The 20,243-nt window shown below is 36.6% G+C and overlaps 2 protein-coding genes and 2 pseudogenes across 2 annotated transcripts; all 4 read right to left on the reverse strand.

The window, feature by feature from the left end:
- Positions 1 to 103: 103 nt before the first annotated feature.
- Positions 104 to 4,599, reverse strand: LOC121745468 (annotated as a pseudogene).
- Positions 4,600 to 5,137: 538 nt separating this feature from the next.
- On the reverse strand, positions 5,138 to 7,779 carry LOC121745644 (neutral/alkaline invertase 3, chloroplastic-like). Its single transcript, XM_042139628.1, is given in 6 exon segments — positions 5,138 to 5,352; positions 5,355 to 5,628; positions 6,040 to 6,251; positions 6,326 to 6,491; positions 7,182 to 7,649; positions 7,720 to 7,779. Coding segments are annotated over 6 exon segments (1,395 nt in total).
- LOC121745470 lies at positions 7,625 to 13,125 on the reverse strand (annotated as a pseudogene).
- A 4,945-nt stretch (positions 13,126 to 18,070) lies between these two features.
- Positions 18,071 to 20,243, reverse strand: LOC121745645 (F-box protein At1g67130-like). Its single transcript, XM_042139629.1, has 2 exons — positions 20,210 to 20,243; positions 18,071 to 19,037 (listed from the first exon to the last, which is right to left on the reverse strand). Exon 2 carries the CDS (start codon positions 19,004 to 19,006, stop codon positions 18,071 to 18,073), a length of 936 nt encoding a protein of 311 aa, XP_041995563.1. The 5' UTR covers positions 19,007 to 19,037; positions 20,210 to 20,243.

Below are 20,243 nucleotides of genomic sequence, written 5' to 3' on the forward strand. Positions count from 1 at the left end.
ATCCTATCTAATTTTAAATGACTCCTTAATATGATTATTTTTATCTTGTTTATTTGAAGATTATGTCTGTGTATAGTAGTACTATATGTAGTTGGAAGTGAAATTTTATACTGTATTTTCATTTGTAAAATATATGTTGATAGGATATAGCAAGTCAGATTGTCACTTTAATATACATATACATATACATATCAGGGCTTATTTTATGTATAGTGACTTTAGAATTTGACACAAGAATTTGAGGGGCAACTCATGAAAAAACATGATGAGATTTCTTGCCGGCTTAAAAATCTGCAACCACAAGTGGAAAGATACTCGGGATTATATAGCAGCAAGTCATATGATAAAGCTCTGTTTGGGTCCCTTTCGACGTTTTCCCCTTGGATTAGCATTCAGTGCACACGAGAAGACATTCAAAAGCTCTGCATCTTCAACTTTCACTAGAATGTTAGCAGCACTTGGGTTTTTCATGAGGAGTTTTGTCACCAGATAACCTGCAATAGACCAGCTTTGGAACAGTCGCGCCTGTTTCCCTATGAATCTTGCTCCCTTGGTGTCGTAGTACTCTGGCCACTTATCCTTTGCCAGACGTTTTTCAGCAATCTTGATTGCATTTTCAGCAATCTCTGGTCTATTAATTTTTAAGCATGCCACTGTCAGCTGAAAGACCAAAGATTTCAAGGATTAGAAAAACAAAACGAACTTGCAGTTCAACTATTGGTCATAGAGGGAAGTAAGTAACACCGGTTGTAGTCTGTGTGTTCACATAACAGCAACCATGATATACAGCAAATAAGAGCATGGGATTGTTAGTATCACAAAACTAGTAATTTTGCTCAACAATCCTTTTCCAGTTGATATCTTGCTTGCAATAGGGTCATTTTGAAACACTGAATTCAAATGATGACTGATGCGGAACATAAACAAGTGAATCAGATAGCATAAGCAGATATCTTCAAATGCATTCGAGCCTACAATCTTTTTTTAGAGTAACCCTCAGCAAATTACTGTGCCGTGTTTATGCAGTACATTCAACTCTATAATTTGAAGAATAATTGTGATAGATTAATCCATGGGAAAACAAGAACAAAACTAGCATGAACAAGAAGTGTGTGTAACAGATTGGACTTTACCTGCCAGAGCAATGTAGGCCACGAACCTCCATTGTGGTAAGACCAAGGCCTGCACAAAAACCAACAATATATATCATACTGTGAAAAACAAAGTCCAACTAATGCAACAAGAGACTTAAAGAAGAAAACATTACGTGTTCTTTGGATCACTTCCTGTGATTATGCTCCATTCCTGACCCTCTAAGGCTGGATAACAAATTTTTAACGGCATGTTGCTAACAAGATCCGACCATTTGGCTTCAATAAGATCCAATATAGCATGCGACTGCTGAGTGGTGACAAGGCTGCATACTATAGCCCATAGATTTCCAAGTGAGAAGAATCGGAAGTCCATGTGTGCAGGTTTCCAATAAGATAGCCTCCTCTTTGGGGCATCCAATCCACAAGCCAGGGAGAAATTTGATCTGGGTAGATGTTGAACTTGTTGATTGCATCAAATGAGTACTCCTCTGTCTTGTATCGATAAATTTCATTCAGTTTCTTCATATCAATCCAGTAGTACTCCCGGATGTGAATTGATAAAGCAACTAACCGGTTGTTCAGTGCCATCGTGAGGTCTGCAGAAGCTTCCTCAGGAGCAAGCATCTCACGTGCACAAAGCAGAGCTGAATAGAACAATGCCTGCAAGATCAAAAGGAATACTAACTGAAAAGTCCAAATGGGGATCAAATATCATGTTTCCACCAAATAAAATTAGAAGCTGAAAAAAGATCCATCTAGAAGAAAACGAGGGGATGGAAGCACATCTATGCATAATTTAAAGTTAGTTGGTTAAAATTCAGTAATTGTGTTTCATTAGATAAATACTACTAGGAATCTCTTTCTTAAGATTCTTAAAAGCAAAGTCTTAGTGATATACAGCCAACGCTTAGTATCTTTCTTGACCTAGGATCAAATAGGCGCAGGGCTGGGAACAATTTCATTTAATCATGAACACTTACATATGAACATTTTGCTACAGAGGACAGAAAACCTTGTATAATAAGGCATTTTATAGCCATGCCATACAATAGAAGAAAGAATAAAGAAAACCTGAATTTCGAGTGGGTGGCCATGGATTCCCATACGGCGATCTATCATGCACGATCCATCTGTAACTAACAAGGTTGGAAACATATCGAAACCATCTGCCAAACAGAGCTTTAAAATCATCTTAATGCCAGTCTGTACATCAATCCTTTGCTGGACAGAAAGGTCACCTGAACTTTTTCCATATGCACGTAACAATATGATCCACCACAAACCTGAGCAGCACAGTAATGATTTTCAACATGTCCAGATAGTCAGAAATGTCAGAATGGGAGCAAAATGTACAAACCAGAATCAACTGGTGCCACCCGACCAATTGCAGCCTCTCCAAAGTCAGGATCTAACACCTCTTCAGTTGCAGAATCATCACCATCTAGTGGCACAACTCGTACTTTAAAACTTGCTGGCATTAGTCCTTGTCCAGGACTATGGCAATCTATAGTTTTCTCCCAACTCTGTTCATATATTCAAAGCAAAAATCAGCAAGACCAAAAATACAGAAAGTCAATTTTGCTATGATCATTTTTTATGATGTTCCACTGTTAGTCTTTAGCCATACATCAATCACCTTTCTCTTTCATTGTACCTTAATTTCTCTATAGCCCAGGAAATGTGAAAAGCACCAATGCAGGGTATAAAGGAAATCTTTAATATTTCAGATCCAGATTAAAGTTGACAGGTACTCCTATAATTTAGAAGCTTGCATTATTATGTACAACTATTTAAAAACAGATGCAATCATGGCAACCAATGAACCAGGCAGCACAAAACAATGTAAAGAGCAATTGGATTTCTAAAACTTTAATGTACATATAATAAGTAAATACAACTTGGAATGCATTAATTAATTCCAGTGGCCCTAAGAGTGCACAGAGAAAGTCAGTAGATAGCTCATGAACATGCAAAAGTGTAATGTGCGAGTGTGATGCCTTATAGTAATTAATAAAATCAAATAACCCCGTGCTTTCCTTTCAAAGCATAGAATTGGTGATAATGTTGCCACCAAAAGTAACCAACATGATAAAATGGATAACTCATTTATTTTGGATGGTAATACTGTGATATAAGAGAACCAATAGTAGCGTTAAGGGCCTGTAAGTGGCATATTCAAATATGGCTAATCAGAATAATGAACATCACATTACCTGCAGCTGAAGCGTGTGAAGGATGAAGTTCCTAACAATTTCATATTCTCCATTCAACAGGAACGCAATTCCCGAAGGTACAAAATCACGTATAAACACTTGATCATAGTTAAGCATATTCGAGTCACTTGGATCATTTGCAGCAATGGTCCCGACTGGGCTGCCACAATAATACACCATTGATGCTCGCAATAGATTCCACGCTTCTTCCTCCAAAGAATTTGCATCCGTTCTACTAATAGTTTGGCCAACTGCAGTATCAAATGCAGCTTCATCACCACGCCGAGGGCCTTCCTTCTCACGTTTCAAATGTTGTGCTGCTTCAAACCTTTGATCATCAAGATCCTTGGCTATATCATTAACCAATCTTTTACTTGTGTCCTCTCTAGAAGTCTCTTGAGCACTTTCTCTCCCGATGCAATTGCAACGCAAAGAATTTAACCAATTGCCTTGGTTCTTTTGTGATAATTAAGGATCCATCATTTTATCTACCATACTTGAAGGAAAGCCGTGAAGCTGATCTCAAATTTCTAAAGACCTGAAATGGCACCGGCCCAGGCAAAACTCGAGGGGCTGCTTCCGAGGGTGAGACAGCCATTGGAACTGTGAAAATATAGTTTGGCAATCGTCTGAGCTTCAATATTCCTACAAAAATAAATGACATAACCATTGACAACATGTAAACAAGACAAACAAACCAATACATAAATGTATAAATACAAAACATCAATTTCTAAGTTTGAGTATGATACAATTCAACATAGACCATGGGTCGAGCAAATGAACTAGTTCAATCTAGTATAGTAAAACCTATCATGTTTTCCAATTCGTAGTGCTGTATCCCCCTTTTCGCATGCGTTGCTTGATGACTCAATCCAAACAAACCCTAATCAGAGAAATAATAAAGCTGCATAATCCGGCGGTAGCAAAGTGACGAAAAACGAAAACAAAAAAAAACCTCACGCGATTTGCAAAAATCATGCCATCGCCTTCATTTCAAGTACCGCATAATTTTTTATTTCACCAATAGGAAAAAACTGGAGAAGCCAAACACCCGTATCTAAAAAGTTCCCAATTCGCACAATTAAAAAAAAGAGAGAGATTTTCTGAAACAGAAAAACAGTTGATCTAGTTGCTCACTTGATTTGTGGAGGTGGCCTTTTTTCTTTATTAATTATTGGAGACTTTTTGTCGAGGGAGTCTAAAGGGAACTGCAGGCGGAATTTGGGCAAAGCCGCCACGAGATAGAGGGTTGACACGGCGGAAGAGAGGAAGGAAACGATGGATAATGTCTGTTAAAATTATACTAGTTCAAAATAAATACAGAAATTGATGATAAAATGTCATCCAGCGTTTGTAGTCCAACGGTTAGGATAATTGTCTTCCAAAACTAGTAATTTTGCTCAACAATCCTTTTCCAGTTGATATCTTGCTTGCAATAGGGTCATTTTGAAACACTGAATTCAAATGATGACTGATGCGGAACATAAACAAGTGAATCAGATAGCATAAGCAGATATCTTCAAATGCATTCGAGCCTACAATCTTTTTTTAGAGTAACCCTCAGCAAATTACTGTGCCGTGTTTATGCAGTACATTCAACTCTATAATTTGAAGAATAATTGTGATAGATTAATCCATGGGAAAACAAGAACAAAACTAGCATGAACAAGAAGTGTGTGTAACAGATTGGACTTTACCTGCCAGAGCAATGTAGGCCACGAACCTCCATTGTGGTAAGACCAAGGCCTGCACAAAAACCAACAATATATATCATACTGTGAAAAACAAAGTCCAACTAATGCAACAAGAGACTTAAAGAAGAAAACATTACGTGTTCTTTGGATCACTTCCTGTGATTATGCTCCATTCCTGACCCTCTAAGGCTGGATAACAAATTTTTAACGGCATGTTGCTAACAAGATCCGACCATTTGGCTTCAATAAGATCCAATATAGCATGCGACTGCTGAGTGGTGACAAGGCTGCATACTATAGCCCATAGATTTCCAAGTGAGAAGAATCGGAAGTCCATGTGTGCAGGTTTCCAATAAGATAGCCTCCTCTTTGGGGCATCCAATCCACAAGCCAGGGAGAAATTTGATCTGGGTAGATGTTGAACTTGTTGATTGCATCAAATGAGTACTCCTCTGTCTTGTATCGATAAATTTCATTCAGTTTCTTCATATCAATCCAGTAGTACTCCCGGATGTGAATTGATAAAGCAACTAACCGGTTGTTCAGTGCCATCGTGAGGTCTGCAGAAGCTTCCTCAGGAGCAAGCATCTCACGTGCACAAAGCAGAGCTGAATAGAACAATGCCTGCAAGATCAAAAGGAATACTAACTGAAAAGTCCAAATGGGGATCAAATATCATGTTTCCACCAAATAAAATTAGAAGCTGAAAAAAGATCCATCTAGAAGAAAACGAGGGGATGGAAGCACATCTATGCATAATTTAAAGTTAGTTGGTTAAAATTCAGTAATTGTGTTTCATTAGATAAATACTACTAGGAATCTCTTTCTTAAGATTCTTAAAAGAAAAGTCTTAGTGATATACAGCCAACGCTTAGTATCTTTCTTGACCTAGGATCAAATAGGCGCAGGGCTGGGAACAATTTCATTTAATCATGAACACTTACATATGAACATTTTGCTACAGAGGACAGAAAACCTTGTATAATAAGGCATTTTATAGCCATGGCATACAATAGAAGAAAGAATAAAGAAAACCTGAATTTCGAGTGGGTGGCCATGGATTCCCATACGGCGATCTATCATGCACGATCCATCTGTAACTAACAAGGTTGGAAACATATCGAAACCATCTGCCAAACAGAGCTTTAAAATCATCTTAATGCCAGTCTGTACATCAATCCTTTGCTGGACAGAAAGGTCACCTGAACTTTTTCCATATGCACGTAACAATATGATCCACCACAAACCTGAGCAGCACAGTAATGATTTTCAACATGTCCAGATAGTCAGAAATGTCAGAATGGGAGCAAAATGTACAAACCAGAATCAACTGGTGCCACCCGACCAATTGCAGCCTCTCCAAAGTCAGGATCTAACACCTCTTCAGTTGCAGAATCATCACCATCTAGTGGCACAACTCGTACTTTAAAACTTGCTGGCATTAGTCCTTGTCCAGGACTATGGCAATCTATAGTTTTCTCCCAACTCTGTTCATATATTCAAAGCAAAAATCAGCAAGACCAAAAATACAGAAAGTCAATTTTGCTATGATCATTTTTTATGATGTTCCACTGTTAGTCTTTAGCCATACATCAATCACCTTTCTCTTTCATTGTACCTTAATTTCTCTATAGCCCAGGAAATGTGAAAAGCACCAATGCAGGGTATAAAGGAAATCTTTAATATTTCAGATCCAGATTAAAGTTGACAGGTACTCCTATAATTTAGAAGCTTGCATTATTATGTACAACTATTTAAAAACAGATGCAATCATGGCAACCAATGAACCAGGCAGCACAAAACAATGTAAAGAGCAATTGGATTTCTAAAACTTTAATGTACATATAATAAGTAAATACAACTTGGAATGCATTAATTAATTCCAGTGGCCCTAAGAGTGCACAGAGAAAGTCAGTAGATAGCTCATGAACATGCAAAAGTGTAATGTGCGAGTGTGATGCCTTATAGTAATTAATAAAATCAAATAACCCCGTGCTTTCCTTTCAAAGCATAGAATTGGTGATAATGTTGCCACCAAAAGTAACCAACATGATAAAATGGATAACTCATTTATTTTGGATGGTAATACTGTGATATAAGAGAACCAATAGTAGCGTTAAGGGCCTGTAAGTGGCATATTCAAATATGGCTAATCAGAATAATGAACATCACATTACCTGCAGCTGAAGCGTGTGAAGGATGAAGTTCCTAACAATTTCATATTCTCCATTCAACAGGAACGCAATTCCCGAAGGTACAAAATCACGTATAAACACTTGATCATAGTTAAGCATATTCGAGTCACTTGGATCATTTGCAGCAATGGTCCCGACTGGGCTGCCACAATAATACACCATTGATGCTCGCAATAGATTCCACGCTTCTTCCTCCAAAGAATTTGCATCCGTTCTACTAATAGTTTGGCCAACTGCAGTATCAAATGCAGCTTCATCACCACGCCGAGGGCCTTCCTTCTCACGTTTCAAATGTTGTGCTGCTTCAAACCTTTGATCATCAAGATCCTTGGCTATATCATTAACCAATCTTTTACTTGTGTCCTCTCTAGAAGTCTCTTGAGCACTTTCTCTCCCGATGCAATTGCAACGCAAAGAATTTAACCAATTGCCTTGGTTCTTTTGTGATAATTAAGGATCCATCATTTTATCTACCATACTTGAAGGAAAGCCGTGAAGCTGATCTCAAATTTCTAAAGACCTGAAATGGCACCGGCCCAGGCAAAACTCGAGGGGCTGCTTCCGAGGGTGAGACAGCCATTGGAACTGTGAAAATATAGTTTGGCAATCGTCTGAGCTTCAATATTCCTACAAAAATAAATGACATAACCATTGACAACATGTAAACAAGACAAACAAACCAATACATAAATGTATAAATACAAAACATCAATTTCTAAGTTTGAGTATGATACAATTCAACATAGACCATGGGTCGAGCAAATGAACTAGTTCAATCTAGTATAGTAAAACCTATCATGTTTTCCAATTCGTAGTGCTGTATCCCCCTTTTCGCATGCGTTGCTTGATGACTCAACCCAAACAAACCCTAATCAGAGAAATAATAAAGCTGCATAATCCGGCGGTAGCAAAGTGACGAAAAACGAAAACAAAAAAAAACCTCACGCGATTTGCAAAAATCATGCCATCGCCTTCATTTCAAGTACCGCATAATTTTTTATTTCGCCAATAGGAAAAAACTGGAGAAGCCAAACACCCGTATCTAAAAAGTTCCCAATTCGCACAATTAAAAAAAGAGAGAGATTTTCTGAAACAGAAAAACAGTTGATCTAGTTGCTCACTTGATTTGTGGAGGTGGCCTTTTTTCTTTATTAATTATTGGAGACTTTTTGTCGAGGGAGTCTAAAGGGAACTGCAGGCGGAATTTGGGCAAAGCCGCCACGAGATAGAGGGTTGACACGGCGGAAGAGAGGAAGGAAACGATGGATAATGTCTGTTAAAATTATACTAGTTCAAAATAAATACAGAAATTGATGATAAAATGTCATCCAGCGTTTGTAGTCCAACGGTTAGGATAATTGTCTTCCAAAACTAGTAATTTTGCTCAACAATCCTTTTCCAGTTGATATCTTGCTTGCAATAGGGTCATTTTGAAACACTGAATTCAAATGATGACTGATGCGGAACATAAACAAGTGAATCAGATAGCATAAGCAGATATCTTCAAATGCATTCGAGCCTACAATCTTTTTTTAGAGTAACCCTCAGCAAATTACTGTGCCGTGTTTATGCAGTACATTCAACTCTATAATTTGAAGAATAATTGTGATAGATTAATCCATGGGAAAACAAGAACAAAACTAGCATGAACAAGAAGTGTGTGTAACAGATTGGACTTTACCTGCCAGAGCAATGTAGGCCACGAACCTCCATTGTGGTAAGACCAAGGCCTGCACAAAAACCAACAATATATATCATACTGTGAAAAACAAAGTCCAACTAATGCAACAAGAGACTTAAAGAAGAAAACATTACGTGTTCTTTGGATCACTTCCTGTGATTATGCTCCATTCCTGACCCTCTAAGGCTGGATAACAAATTTTTAACGGCATGTTGCTAACAAGATCCGACCATTTGGCTTCAATAAGATCCAATATAGCATGCGACTGCTGAGTGGTGACAAGGCTGCATACTATAGCCCATAGATTTCCAAGTGAGAAGAATCGGAAGTCCATGTGTGCAGGTTTCCAATAAGATAGCCTCCTCTTTGGGGCATCCAATCCACAAGCCAGGGAGAAATTTGATCTGGGTAGATGTTGAACTTGTTGATTGCATCAAATGAGTACTCCTCTGTCTTGTATCGATAAATTTCATTCAGTTTCTTCATATCAATCCAGTAGTACTCCCGGATGTGAATTGATAAAGCAACTAACCGGTTGTTCAGTGCCATCGTGAGGTCTGCAGAAGCTTCCTCAGGAGCAAGCATCTCACGTGCACAAAGCAGAGCTGAATAGAACAATGCCTGCAAGATCAAAAGGAATACTAACTGAAAAGTCCAAATGGGGATCAAATATCATGTTTCCACCAAATAAAATTAGAAGCTGAAAAAAGATCCATCTAGAAGAAAACGAGGGGATGGAAGCACATCTATGCATAATTTAAAGTTAGTTGGTTAAAATTCAGTAATTGTGTTTCATTAGATAAATACTACTAGGAATCTCTTTCTTAAGATTCTTAAAAGCAAAGTCTTAGTGATATACAGCCAACGCTTAGTATCTTTCTTGACCTAGGATCAAATAGGCGCAGGGCTGGGAACAATTTCATTTAATCATGAACACTTACATATGAACATTTTGCTACAGAGGACAGAAAACCTTGTATAATAAGGCATTTTATAGCCATGGCATACAATAGAAGAAAGAATAAAGAAAACCTGAATTTCGAGTGGGTGGCCATGGATTCCCATACGGCGATCTATCATGCACGAGCCATCTGTAACTAACAAGGTTGGAAACATATCGAAACCATCTGCCAAACAGAGCTTTAAAATCATCTTAATGCCAGTCTGTACATCAATCCTTTGCTGGACAGAAAGGTCACCTGAACTTTTTCCATATGCACGTAACAATATGATCCACCACAAACCTGAGCAGCACAGTAATGATTTTCAACATGTCCAGATAGTCAGAAATGTCAGAATGGGAGCAAAATGTACAAACCAGAATCAACTGGTGCCACCCGACCAATTGCAGCCTCTCCAAAGTCAGGATCTAACACCTCTTCAGTTGCAGAATCATCACCATCTAGTGGCACAACTCGTACTTTAAAACTTGCTGGCATTAGTCCTTGTCCAGGACTATGGCAATCTATAGTTTTCTCCCAACTCTGTTCATATATTCAAAGCAAAAATCAGCAAGACCAAAAATACAGAAAGTCAATTTTGCTATGATCATTTTTTATGATGTTCCACTGTTAGTCTTTAGCCATACATCAATCACCTTTCTCTTTCATTGTACCTTAATTTCTCTATAGCCCAGGAAATGTGAAAAGCACCAATGCAGGGTATAAAGGAAATCTTTAATATTTCAGATCCAGATTAAAGTTGACAGGTACTCCTATAATTTAGAAGCTTGCATTATTATGTACAACTATTTAAAAACAGATGCAATCATGGCAACCAATGAACCAGGCAGCACAAAACAATGTAAAGAGCAATTGGATTTCTAAAACTTTAATGTACATATAATAAGTAAATACAACTTGGAATGCATTAATTAATTCCAGTGGCCCTAAGAGTGCACAGAGAAAGTCAGTAGATAGCTCATGAACATGCAAAAGTGTAATGTGCGAGTGTGATGCCTTATAGTAATTAATAAAATCAAATAACCCCGTGCTTTCCTTTCAAAGCATAGAATTGGTGATAATGTTGCCACCAAAAGTAACCAACATGATAAAATGGATAACTCATTTATTTTGGATAGTAATACTGTGATATAAGAGAACCAATAGTAGCGTTAAGGGCCTGTAAGTGGCATATTCAAATATGGCTAATCAGAATAATGAACATCACATTACCTGCAGCTGAAGCGTGTGAAGGATGAAGTTCCTAACAATTTCATATTCTCCATTCAACAGGAACGCAATTCCCGAAGGTACAAAATCACGTATAAACACTTGATCATAGTTAAGCATATTCGAGTCACTTGGATCATTTGCAGCAATGGTCCCGACTGGGCTGCCACAATAATACACCATTGATGCTCGCAATAGATTCCACGCTTCTTCCTCCAAAGAATTTGCATCCGTTCTACTAATAGTTTGGCCAACTGCAGTATCAAATGCAGCTTCATCACCACGCCGAAGGCCTTCCTTCTCACGTTTCAAATGTTGTGCTGCTTCAAACCTTTGATCATCAAGATCCTTGGCTATATCATTAACCAATCTTTTACTTGTGTCCTCTCTAGAAGTCTCTTGAGCACTTTCTCTCCCGATGCAATTGCAACGCAAAGAATTTAACCAATTGCCTTGGTTCTTTTGTGATAATTAAGGATCCATCATTTTATCTACCATACTTGAAGGAAAGCCGTGAAGCTGATCTCAAATTTCTAAAGACCTGAAATGGCACCGGCCCAGGCAAAACTCGAGGGGCTGCTTCCGAGGGTGAGACAGCCATTGGAACTGTGAAAATATAGTTTGGCAATCGTCTGAGCTTCAATATTCCTACAAAAATAAATGACATAACCATTGACAACATGTAAACAAGACAAACAAACCAATACATAAATGTATAAATACAAAACATCAATTTCTAAGTTTGAGTATGATACAATTCAACATAGACCATGGGTCGAGCAAATGAACTAGTTCAATCTAGTATAGTAAAACCTATCATGTTTTCCAATTCGTAGTGCTGTATCCCCCTTTTCGCATGCGTTGCTTGATGACTCAATCCAAACAAACCCTAATCAGAGAAATAATAAAGCTGCATAATCCGGCGGTAGCAAAGTGACGAAAAACGAAAACAAAAAAAAACCTCACGCGATTTGCAAAAATCATGCCATCGCCTTCATTTCAAGTACCGCATAATTTTTTATTTCACCAATAGGAAAAAACTGGAGAAGCCAAACACCCGTATCTAAAAAGTTCCCAATTCGCACAATTAAAAAAAAGAGAGAGATTTTCTGAAACAGAAAAACAGTTGATCTAGTTGCTCACTTGATTTGTGGAGGTGGCCTTTTTTCTTTATTAATTATTGGAGACTTTTTGTCGAGGGAGTCTAAAGGGAACTGCAGGCGGAATTTGGGCAAAGCCGCCACGAGATAGAGGGTTGACACGGCGGAAGAGAGGAAGGAAACGATGGATAATGTCTGTTAAAATTATACTAGTTCAAAATAAATACAGAAATTGATGATAAAATGTCATCCAGCGTTTGTAGTCCAACGGTTAGGATAATTGTCTTCCAAAACTAGTAATTTTGCTCAACAATCCTTTTCCAGTTGATATCTTGCTTGCAATAGGGTCATTTTGAAACACTGAATTCAAATGATGACTGATGCGGAACATAAACAAGTGAATCAGATAGCATAAGCAGATATCTTCAAATGCATTCGAGCCTACAATCTTTTTTTAGAGTAACCCTCAGCAAATTACTGTGCCGTGTTTATGCAGTACATTCAACTCTATAATTTGAAGAATAATTGTGATAGATTAATCCATGGGAAAACAAGAACAAAACTAGCATGAACAAGAAGTGTGTGTAACAGATTGGACTTTACCTGCCAGAGCAATGTAGGCCACGAACCTCCATTGTGGTAAGACCAAGGCCTGCACAAAAACCAACAATATATATCATACTGTGAAAAACAAAGTCCAACTAATGCAACAAGAGACTTAAAGAAGAAAACATTACGTGTTCTTTGGATCACTTCCTGTGATTATGCTCCATTCCTGACCCTCTAAGGCTGGATAACAAATTTTTAACGGCATGTTGCTAACAAGATCCGACCATTTGGCTTCAATAAGATCCAATATAGCATGCGACTGCTGAGTGGTGACAAGGCTGCATACTATAGCCCATAGATTTCCAAGTGAGAAGAATCGGAAGTCCATGTGTGCAGGTTTCCAATAAGATAGCCTCCTCTTTGGGGCATCCTGTAACATCCCAAAAAAGAAAAAAAAAAGAGAGAGAAAAAAAAAATAAATTAATCTAATTAAATATTTTCCTAGTTGACTTGGACACCAATTATTCCTTAGTTCAAATTTTAAATAAATATTCTACAAAGATTTTCTCCATTAATGAATATCACACAAAAAAAAGGGAAAACAAATCTCTTACACTCCTTCCTCACGTATTAACCGCCCCCCTCTCTCCATGAATCTCTCTCATATCTATCAACCACCTCCTCTCTATAATACTCCTTCACAATCGCTTTTTCTCCTATTTCGTTTCTCTGCAACAAGGCTGATCCTTCTCAATCTCTACTCAAGAAATCGAGAACCCAACTCGAAGGAGGGAGCTATCGATAATTCTCTCAAAAACCGTTCAAGGTATACTCCTTTTCACAAACTAGCAGCAGAGAATTACCTATTCAATTGTGATATTTCTTTTCTTGTTCTAGAGTGTAAATAACATTCCATAAGTATACTGAACTTTTTTTTTATTCCGGCTTTGGGAGAGACGCATGAGGGTCACGCATCACCTTTTTAATGAAACGCATCACGGTCATGCGTCTTTGTGTAAGACGCATGTCTCTCATGCATCGTCTGTTTTTTTATTTTTTTTAAGACGCATAAGCGTCATGCGTCATAAGTAAAGACGCATATCTATCATGCTTCATTGTTTTTTTTAATTTTATTAGGTGACGCATGACCGTCATGCGTCTTAGAAAGAGACGCATGAGGCTCATGCGTCTCTAATTCGCATATAACAGACTCGAGAGGCAGTAGCTTCATTTTCTACGCGAGAGAAACAGAGAAATGGCAGTAGCTTCATTTTATATGCGAGAGAAAGAGAGAAAGGGCGATTTCGGCTATTTCTTGCCGATCTTCCGTCATATTCCGGAAAGTTTTCTTCAATCTTTCAACATTTCTCCCTTATTTATTGCTTATTTGCATAACATTAGGGTTTCTATTAAATTTATCTTAAACTTACTAAATTAGGGTATATAGAAAATGTAGTGTGTGTATTTTGTGTAGTGTGTGTATAGTGTGAAATGTGTGAAATTTGTGTAGTGTGTGTATAGTGTGAAATTTGTGTAGTGTGTGAATTGTGTGTAGTGTTTGAAGTGTGTGTAGTGTGTGAAATGTGTGTAGTGTGTATAGTGCGGGAAATGTGTGAAATTTGTGTAGTGTGTGAAATGTGTGTATTGGGGGAAATGTGTGTAGTGTGTGTAGTGTGGAAAATGTAAGAAATTTGTGTAGTGTGTAAAACGTGTGTAGTTTGTGTAGTGTGTGAAATATGTGTAATGCAAGAAATGTGAGTAGTGTGTGAAATTTGTGTAGTGTGTGAAATGTGTGCATTGTGTGTAGTGTGTGAAATGTATGTAGTGCTGGAAATGTGTGAAATGTATGTAGTGCTGGAAATGTGTGAAATTTGTGTAGCGTGTGAAGTGTGTGAAGTGTGTGTAGTGTGTGAAGTGCATGTAGTGTGTGTAGTGTGTGAAACGGTGTGAAGTGTGTTTGTGTGTAGTGTGTGTGCAATATGTGAAGTGTGTGAAATGTGTGTAGTGGGTAGTGAAGCCATCTAAGTTTATGACTATTTCAAATTCCAATTTTTTACTTTTGATATGGAATTCAAATCATGGAATTGAAGATGTTGGAATTATAATTCAATTCCAATTCTATACATTTTTGTAATACCAAACAATGAAATTGGAATTGGAACCTCCAATTCCAATTCCATAGCTCCAATTCCATGTTCCCAAACACACCCTAACTCTTATTCGCACGGACTTGAATGAATATCTTACTCGACAATAGAAATTTATCAAAGTATAAAAGAACAGGCGACATTGTCTAAGACTTAGTACGTAGCGGAATGAACACGATCACATGTATGAAGACATGCACCTTTGAGAGTATGTACTTCGAATAAAAGCGTAATCATAAAACTTTTTACCCAGTATTGTTCACAATCATCACCCAACCTATCATTTAGAAATAAATGCAGGACCGAGTACAAAAACTACACAGTGAACACAATGCCGAAAGAATACATTGAAGATATTGTCATGTCATCGTAGTAACACTCGAGAGTTTTATATTCGACTACAATCTATGTTCGACTACAACCCTTACTAAAGTTCTATGTTCGACTACAATCTATGTTCTTTTAGGAAAATACGATATCTGAACATTTGTGAATCGAGAATGGCCACCTTCCATGGTCACGTGACTGGCCAATTCCTTCTTTAGCTCACGGTCCGTTTGTGTACACTAGTCTGAGTAGGATTTGCTGCCGACCAATTCCTTCGATAGCTCACGGTCCGTTTGTTTACACTAGTCTGAGTAGGGTTTGATGCCCTTCTGGGATCCGAATTCGATTCAAAATTTTCTTGGGACAAATATATATAATCACATAAAAATAAATATTTATGATAGAACAACATCATTTGCATAAATAATAAACATAAACATTTTCGTATTTTCATCTACATTAATATATAAGATAGAAAAGTTCACCTCTTTTGCTTTCCAAAGTTTTCATAATCATTCTCCATTTCTCAACATTCTTTCCTCGCTATTCTCTCTTTTAGAAATAACAAGCTAACTTTAGTTTCAAGAAAGACACTGATTTGATGACATGCATTTCGTTCTTATGCTTTATCTTCACTAGCTTTTATGTTAATCAAATCGAAAGATTAATTATTAGAAGAATTACGTGACATGCATTTCGTTCTTATGCTTTATCTTCACTAGCTTTTATGTTAATCAAATCGAAAGATTAATTATTAGAAGAATTACGTGACATGCATTTCGTTCTTATGCTTTATCTTCACTAGCTTTTATGTTAATCAAATCGAAAGATTAATTATTAGAAGAATTACGTGACATGCATTTCGTTCTTATGCTTTATCTTCACTAGCTTTTATGTTAATCAAATCGAAAGATTAATTATTAGAAGAATTACGTGACATGCATTTCGTTCTTATGCTTTATCTTCACTAGCTTTTATGTTAATCAAATCGAAAGATTAATTATTAGAAGAATTACGTCATCAAGGAATTAGTTTATTCTTCTCGGGGTTCTCCCTTAAACCTCTCGAAATTCACCTTTCATTTTCATAACATAATCTTCTCACCTTTCATTTTCGTAACATAATCTTCGAAATTCACCAATCCGAAGATTTATGTCTTACTCACTCCAAAATTACATCTTGCAGATAGCTTACTAATCGAGTATTAGTTACTTAATTAAATCTGAAGATTTAAACGCGAAGAAGATAATTTATCCGAGCTCAAAGATTTAATTTAAAACTAGATCAAGGAATTATTTAGAACATTTAACAAATAAAGTCAGCCCAAAGCATTTAATTAAAAACCGGCCCAAAGCAAACTAAGTGAGAGCCCATACTTGAATTAAATTCAGCCTAAGACATTAAGGACCTTGGCCCAACTTATTTACTAATTTCTTAGCCCCTTTTGTTTGAATTTCCATCGGTAAACGAAATTGAGAGAATTTCTCTCTCATTCATTTCCTTCTCTCTTTTCTCCTTCCGCGGCTCGAAGGAGGAAAATATTGCCGAGGATTTAAAACATCAGTTTCCACTACCTCCTTAAAATGCAGAGAAATTAAAATGGAAGTTTAATTACTCAGCTAAGTTTATGTCACACATGTTCAATCTCATTAAAAATTTCAAATAGTAGTAATTTTTTTTGTTGAAGAAAAGCTGCAGCATAGCTTTCAAGTCTCTCGCTCCTAGCTGATTTGAACCAATTTTCAAGTTATAATTGCAAACCTAAAATATGTCGTAGGATATATATGTATGTATCAAATAATCATTAGAGCATCCGCATCGGGCGTCTCGATGCGGGCTCTATCTCGTCCCGGAGAGTCGATACGGCATCGGGACGCCGATGTGGGTGCTCCGTCTCGTCCCGTGTCCCTCCGCCAAGAGGTGGTTGGCGAGCTGTCTCACCACGCGCGTTGGCCACGTGGCGAGCTCCCGTGCAGCCGTGACGCCCACTCGTCGGACCGCGAGTGGGCGTCTTAAAAATGTTTCTTTTTAATTCCGAAAAAATTCGAAAATAAAAAAAAATCCCCAAAAATACTAGCTGTTATTTCAAATATTTTGATTTTTTTTTTAATTTTAAGCCCACAATCACTTCTATAAATATTAGGATTTCAATTAGATATTTTTCGTATTTTCGGATGTTGTAATTTTCGTGGTTTTTAATGATTTTATGAATTATTAGTATTAATTTAATATTTCAATGAAATATTAATTGAATTTGTTCGAAATAAAAATAAAAAATGAAATTAAATGAATAGTTAATGGATGGATGGACGTGTTGTCGCTTAATTAAGAGATGAGATAAAAAATGTAGTGGGGCCCATAGATAGTGAATGGATGAGACGGTTAAGAGATGATATTAAGACACGGATGCGAATAGGCTTAGTAAGACTACTGCCATTTGGTATTCTCACCAAAAATTGAAGTCTCAACTTCAATCAAATAAGCAAAGCCGTTGAGATCCAAATCTCTGCAGCCGATATATTGAACTTTTCAGATCAAAAGCTATTACCGAACTCTAAAAACTTTTGGTAGTTAATTTAAATGGACCAATAATAGAGGTAAATGGTAAAAAATAATAACACAAGTAGATTACGATAAGAATGAAAGAAAAGAAATATTGAATAAACTAAAATGAAATTACATTCTCCAAATGCAAATCTCTTTTGAGTGAAAGATGATTTGGAGTGAGAAGAATGGAGTTTATATTGTAACAACCATCATCCTTTGTGCCGAACAAACTAATTTCTCTAACATTTCTCCTCTTGTATGAGTAGTATAAAAAGCACCTATCCTCAAATAACATCAACATGTCACCATTTCTGTAAACTTTGATAGGCTGTAGACGTGGGTTGTAATGTCAAAATGGGGGAGGCTTATTAAAGATGAAACATAATCCTGAATAAGGTCGTTCCACGATGAATGGTATCTTGCTCCAACATCTCTCAACATGTTCATATTTCCATATCTCCTTCTCATATGGTTCATCATCACAAAAACACAAGGAATCCCCCAAAGCATACAACCTCCACTTGATACAATCTCTTCTTTTAGCATCCACAGGCACATCAAAAGTGCTAAAACGCTCTCTCTCAACGTCAAAACAGCAAATGCAATGAATATCAACCCACAATTTTGTAACTATCCAGTACAGCTTGCCATTAACAAATGCACCAATGGGGCTGTCGCAACAACATTCATACAAGAAGAAAACAGGTTTCCATGAAGACCCCGTTTCAAGAGTTAATACATGACATCCGTATACAGGGTTAAGAAGGACAACCTTGTGTTGTCCACTTATTTTGCTCACTCCTAGTCCATAACCATCTACGTCACGTAGGCAAGGCGCATGTAGCTCAAGAAATTCACGGGTGATCGGGTTACATACATAAAGTTGATCACTAGACGGATTGCTTATAAGATTTTTAAGAAGGAGCAGACCATTGGCAGAACCAAATATTGATGATGCGTGAGGGAAATCAAACTTGGTGATTGGATCTTGCTTGTGCTTGTGCTTGGCTTCCAATTGGAAAAAATTTAACCAATTTGAAGCTGTCACGGGAATGGAGACGTCTAATTTGAAAACATTGAACCAATTTGAATCAATGCCCCGTATTGAGACAACCAGGACGGGAGACGATTCAGAAAGATCCAACTTAATAAAATCCTCACTCTCAATCATATTGAGCCATGGCTTGCAAACACATTTGCAAGTTGTGATGTTTCCAAGAGAGAGTCTCGATAGGATGTTGATGAAGATTTCCGAGGGTAGGTATCTCCAAAAATCTTGATTCATTTTTCCTTCAATTTACTCACCTTCTAATTTTCTACCACATACCAGATATGGCACAAGTAAAAGAATTAGAGTCAATGTTATTGAAGAGTTCACATATATTCACAATATGTATGGTTACAAATAAATATCTAAGTAAATAAATCGAATTACAAGACTAGGCAATAGGTCTTAGGGATGTGATCAATTACTAACTCTCCCTACATTGCTAACTATAACTAATTATAAATCATATGATCTTTAGAGATCTAGTGGTCTAGATATTGTCATGCGTAAATTCATTTTATTATTATTTAAATTTAAAAATATAAAAATATCTACCAAATTCAAGGTTTTGGTCAAAATATCAATATAGTGTATGTCAACACAATTTCGAATTGATATTTTATATGTATTATGTTGACATATTATGAGAGCTATATTGACATTTACTGTTTTATAAAAAAATACGAAAATTCAAGAAATTTTTTTCAAATTTTGTCATCGAAACCTATGCAAGTAAGATCTCGTTAGAATCCTTATGAAATTATCTTATATGTTATGCGAAATTTAAATTGAGATTGTTGCGTGCATTTAAAATTGTGAGATATTTTTTAAAAGTTAGTTATAACTAATTTGTTGTTAATTAATATAAATACACCAATTGATATTTTTTGTTCATTTTATTGATATCCGGAATTGAATGATCATAACTCTTGATTTGAGGATATAATATCAATCATTTAGTTGTAGTTAACCATTTATGGGTGTGTTAGCAATATAAGACACTATATTCTAAATTTATAAATATCCATATCACCGCATAGATTACGAATACTAACAAAAAACACTTTAAAAACTGTAGTAATATTACTTTGACTTCAACCAAATCTTTGAAGAGATGCTCGAATTTTAAAATTCAAATTCAAGTCTTTTTCCATGATCATATCTGATTCACGAGTGATTTCTAGGATTAGGACAAGAGTCCCAGATTAAAAGTTAATACACTATATTAATTTGGATTTAATTGTTGAATAAATAAATATTTATTCGTTTCCAAAACAGTCTCGAATCAGAGATATTAGGAGTATGGTATTAAAATTCGGACGGAAAAGCTAAACAAACAACAGATCCCTATTGCTTTATAAAAAAATAAAAACTTGATTCAAATAAAAACGCAAAAAACATTGAGAAATTGTAATCAAACCCAAGGAAAAGAGAACTAACCTGAGTTCGTGAACAAGGAGAAGCAAGTAAGAAG

The sequence above is a fragment of the Salvia splendens genome, chromosome 8 (genome assembly GCF_004379255.2).
Source record: "Salvia splendens isolate huo1 chromosome 8, SspV2, whole genome shotgun sequence".
NCBI lineage: Eukaryota > Viridiplantae > Streptophyta > Magnoliopsida > Lamiales > Lamiaceae > Salvia > Salvia splendens.

What these genes read in the sequence shown, in the direction of transcription:
- LOC121745645 (XM_042139629.1), bottom strand. Translation starts at nt 19,006, where the DNA reads ATGAATCAAGATTTTTGGAGATACCTACCCTCGGAAATCTTCATCAAC.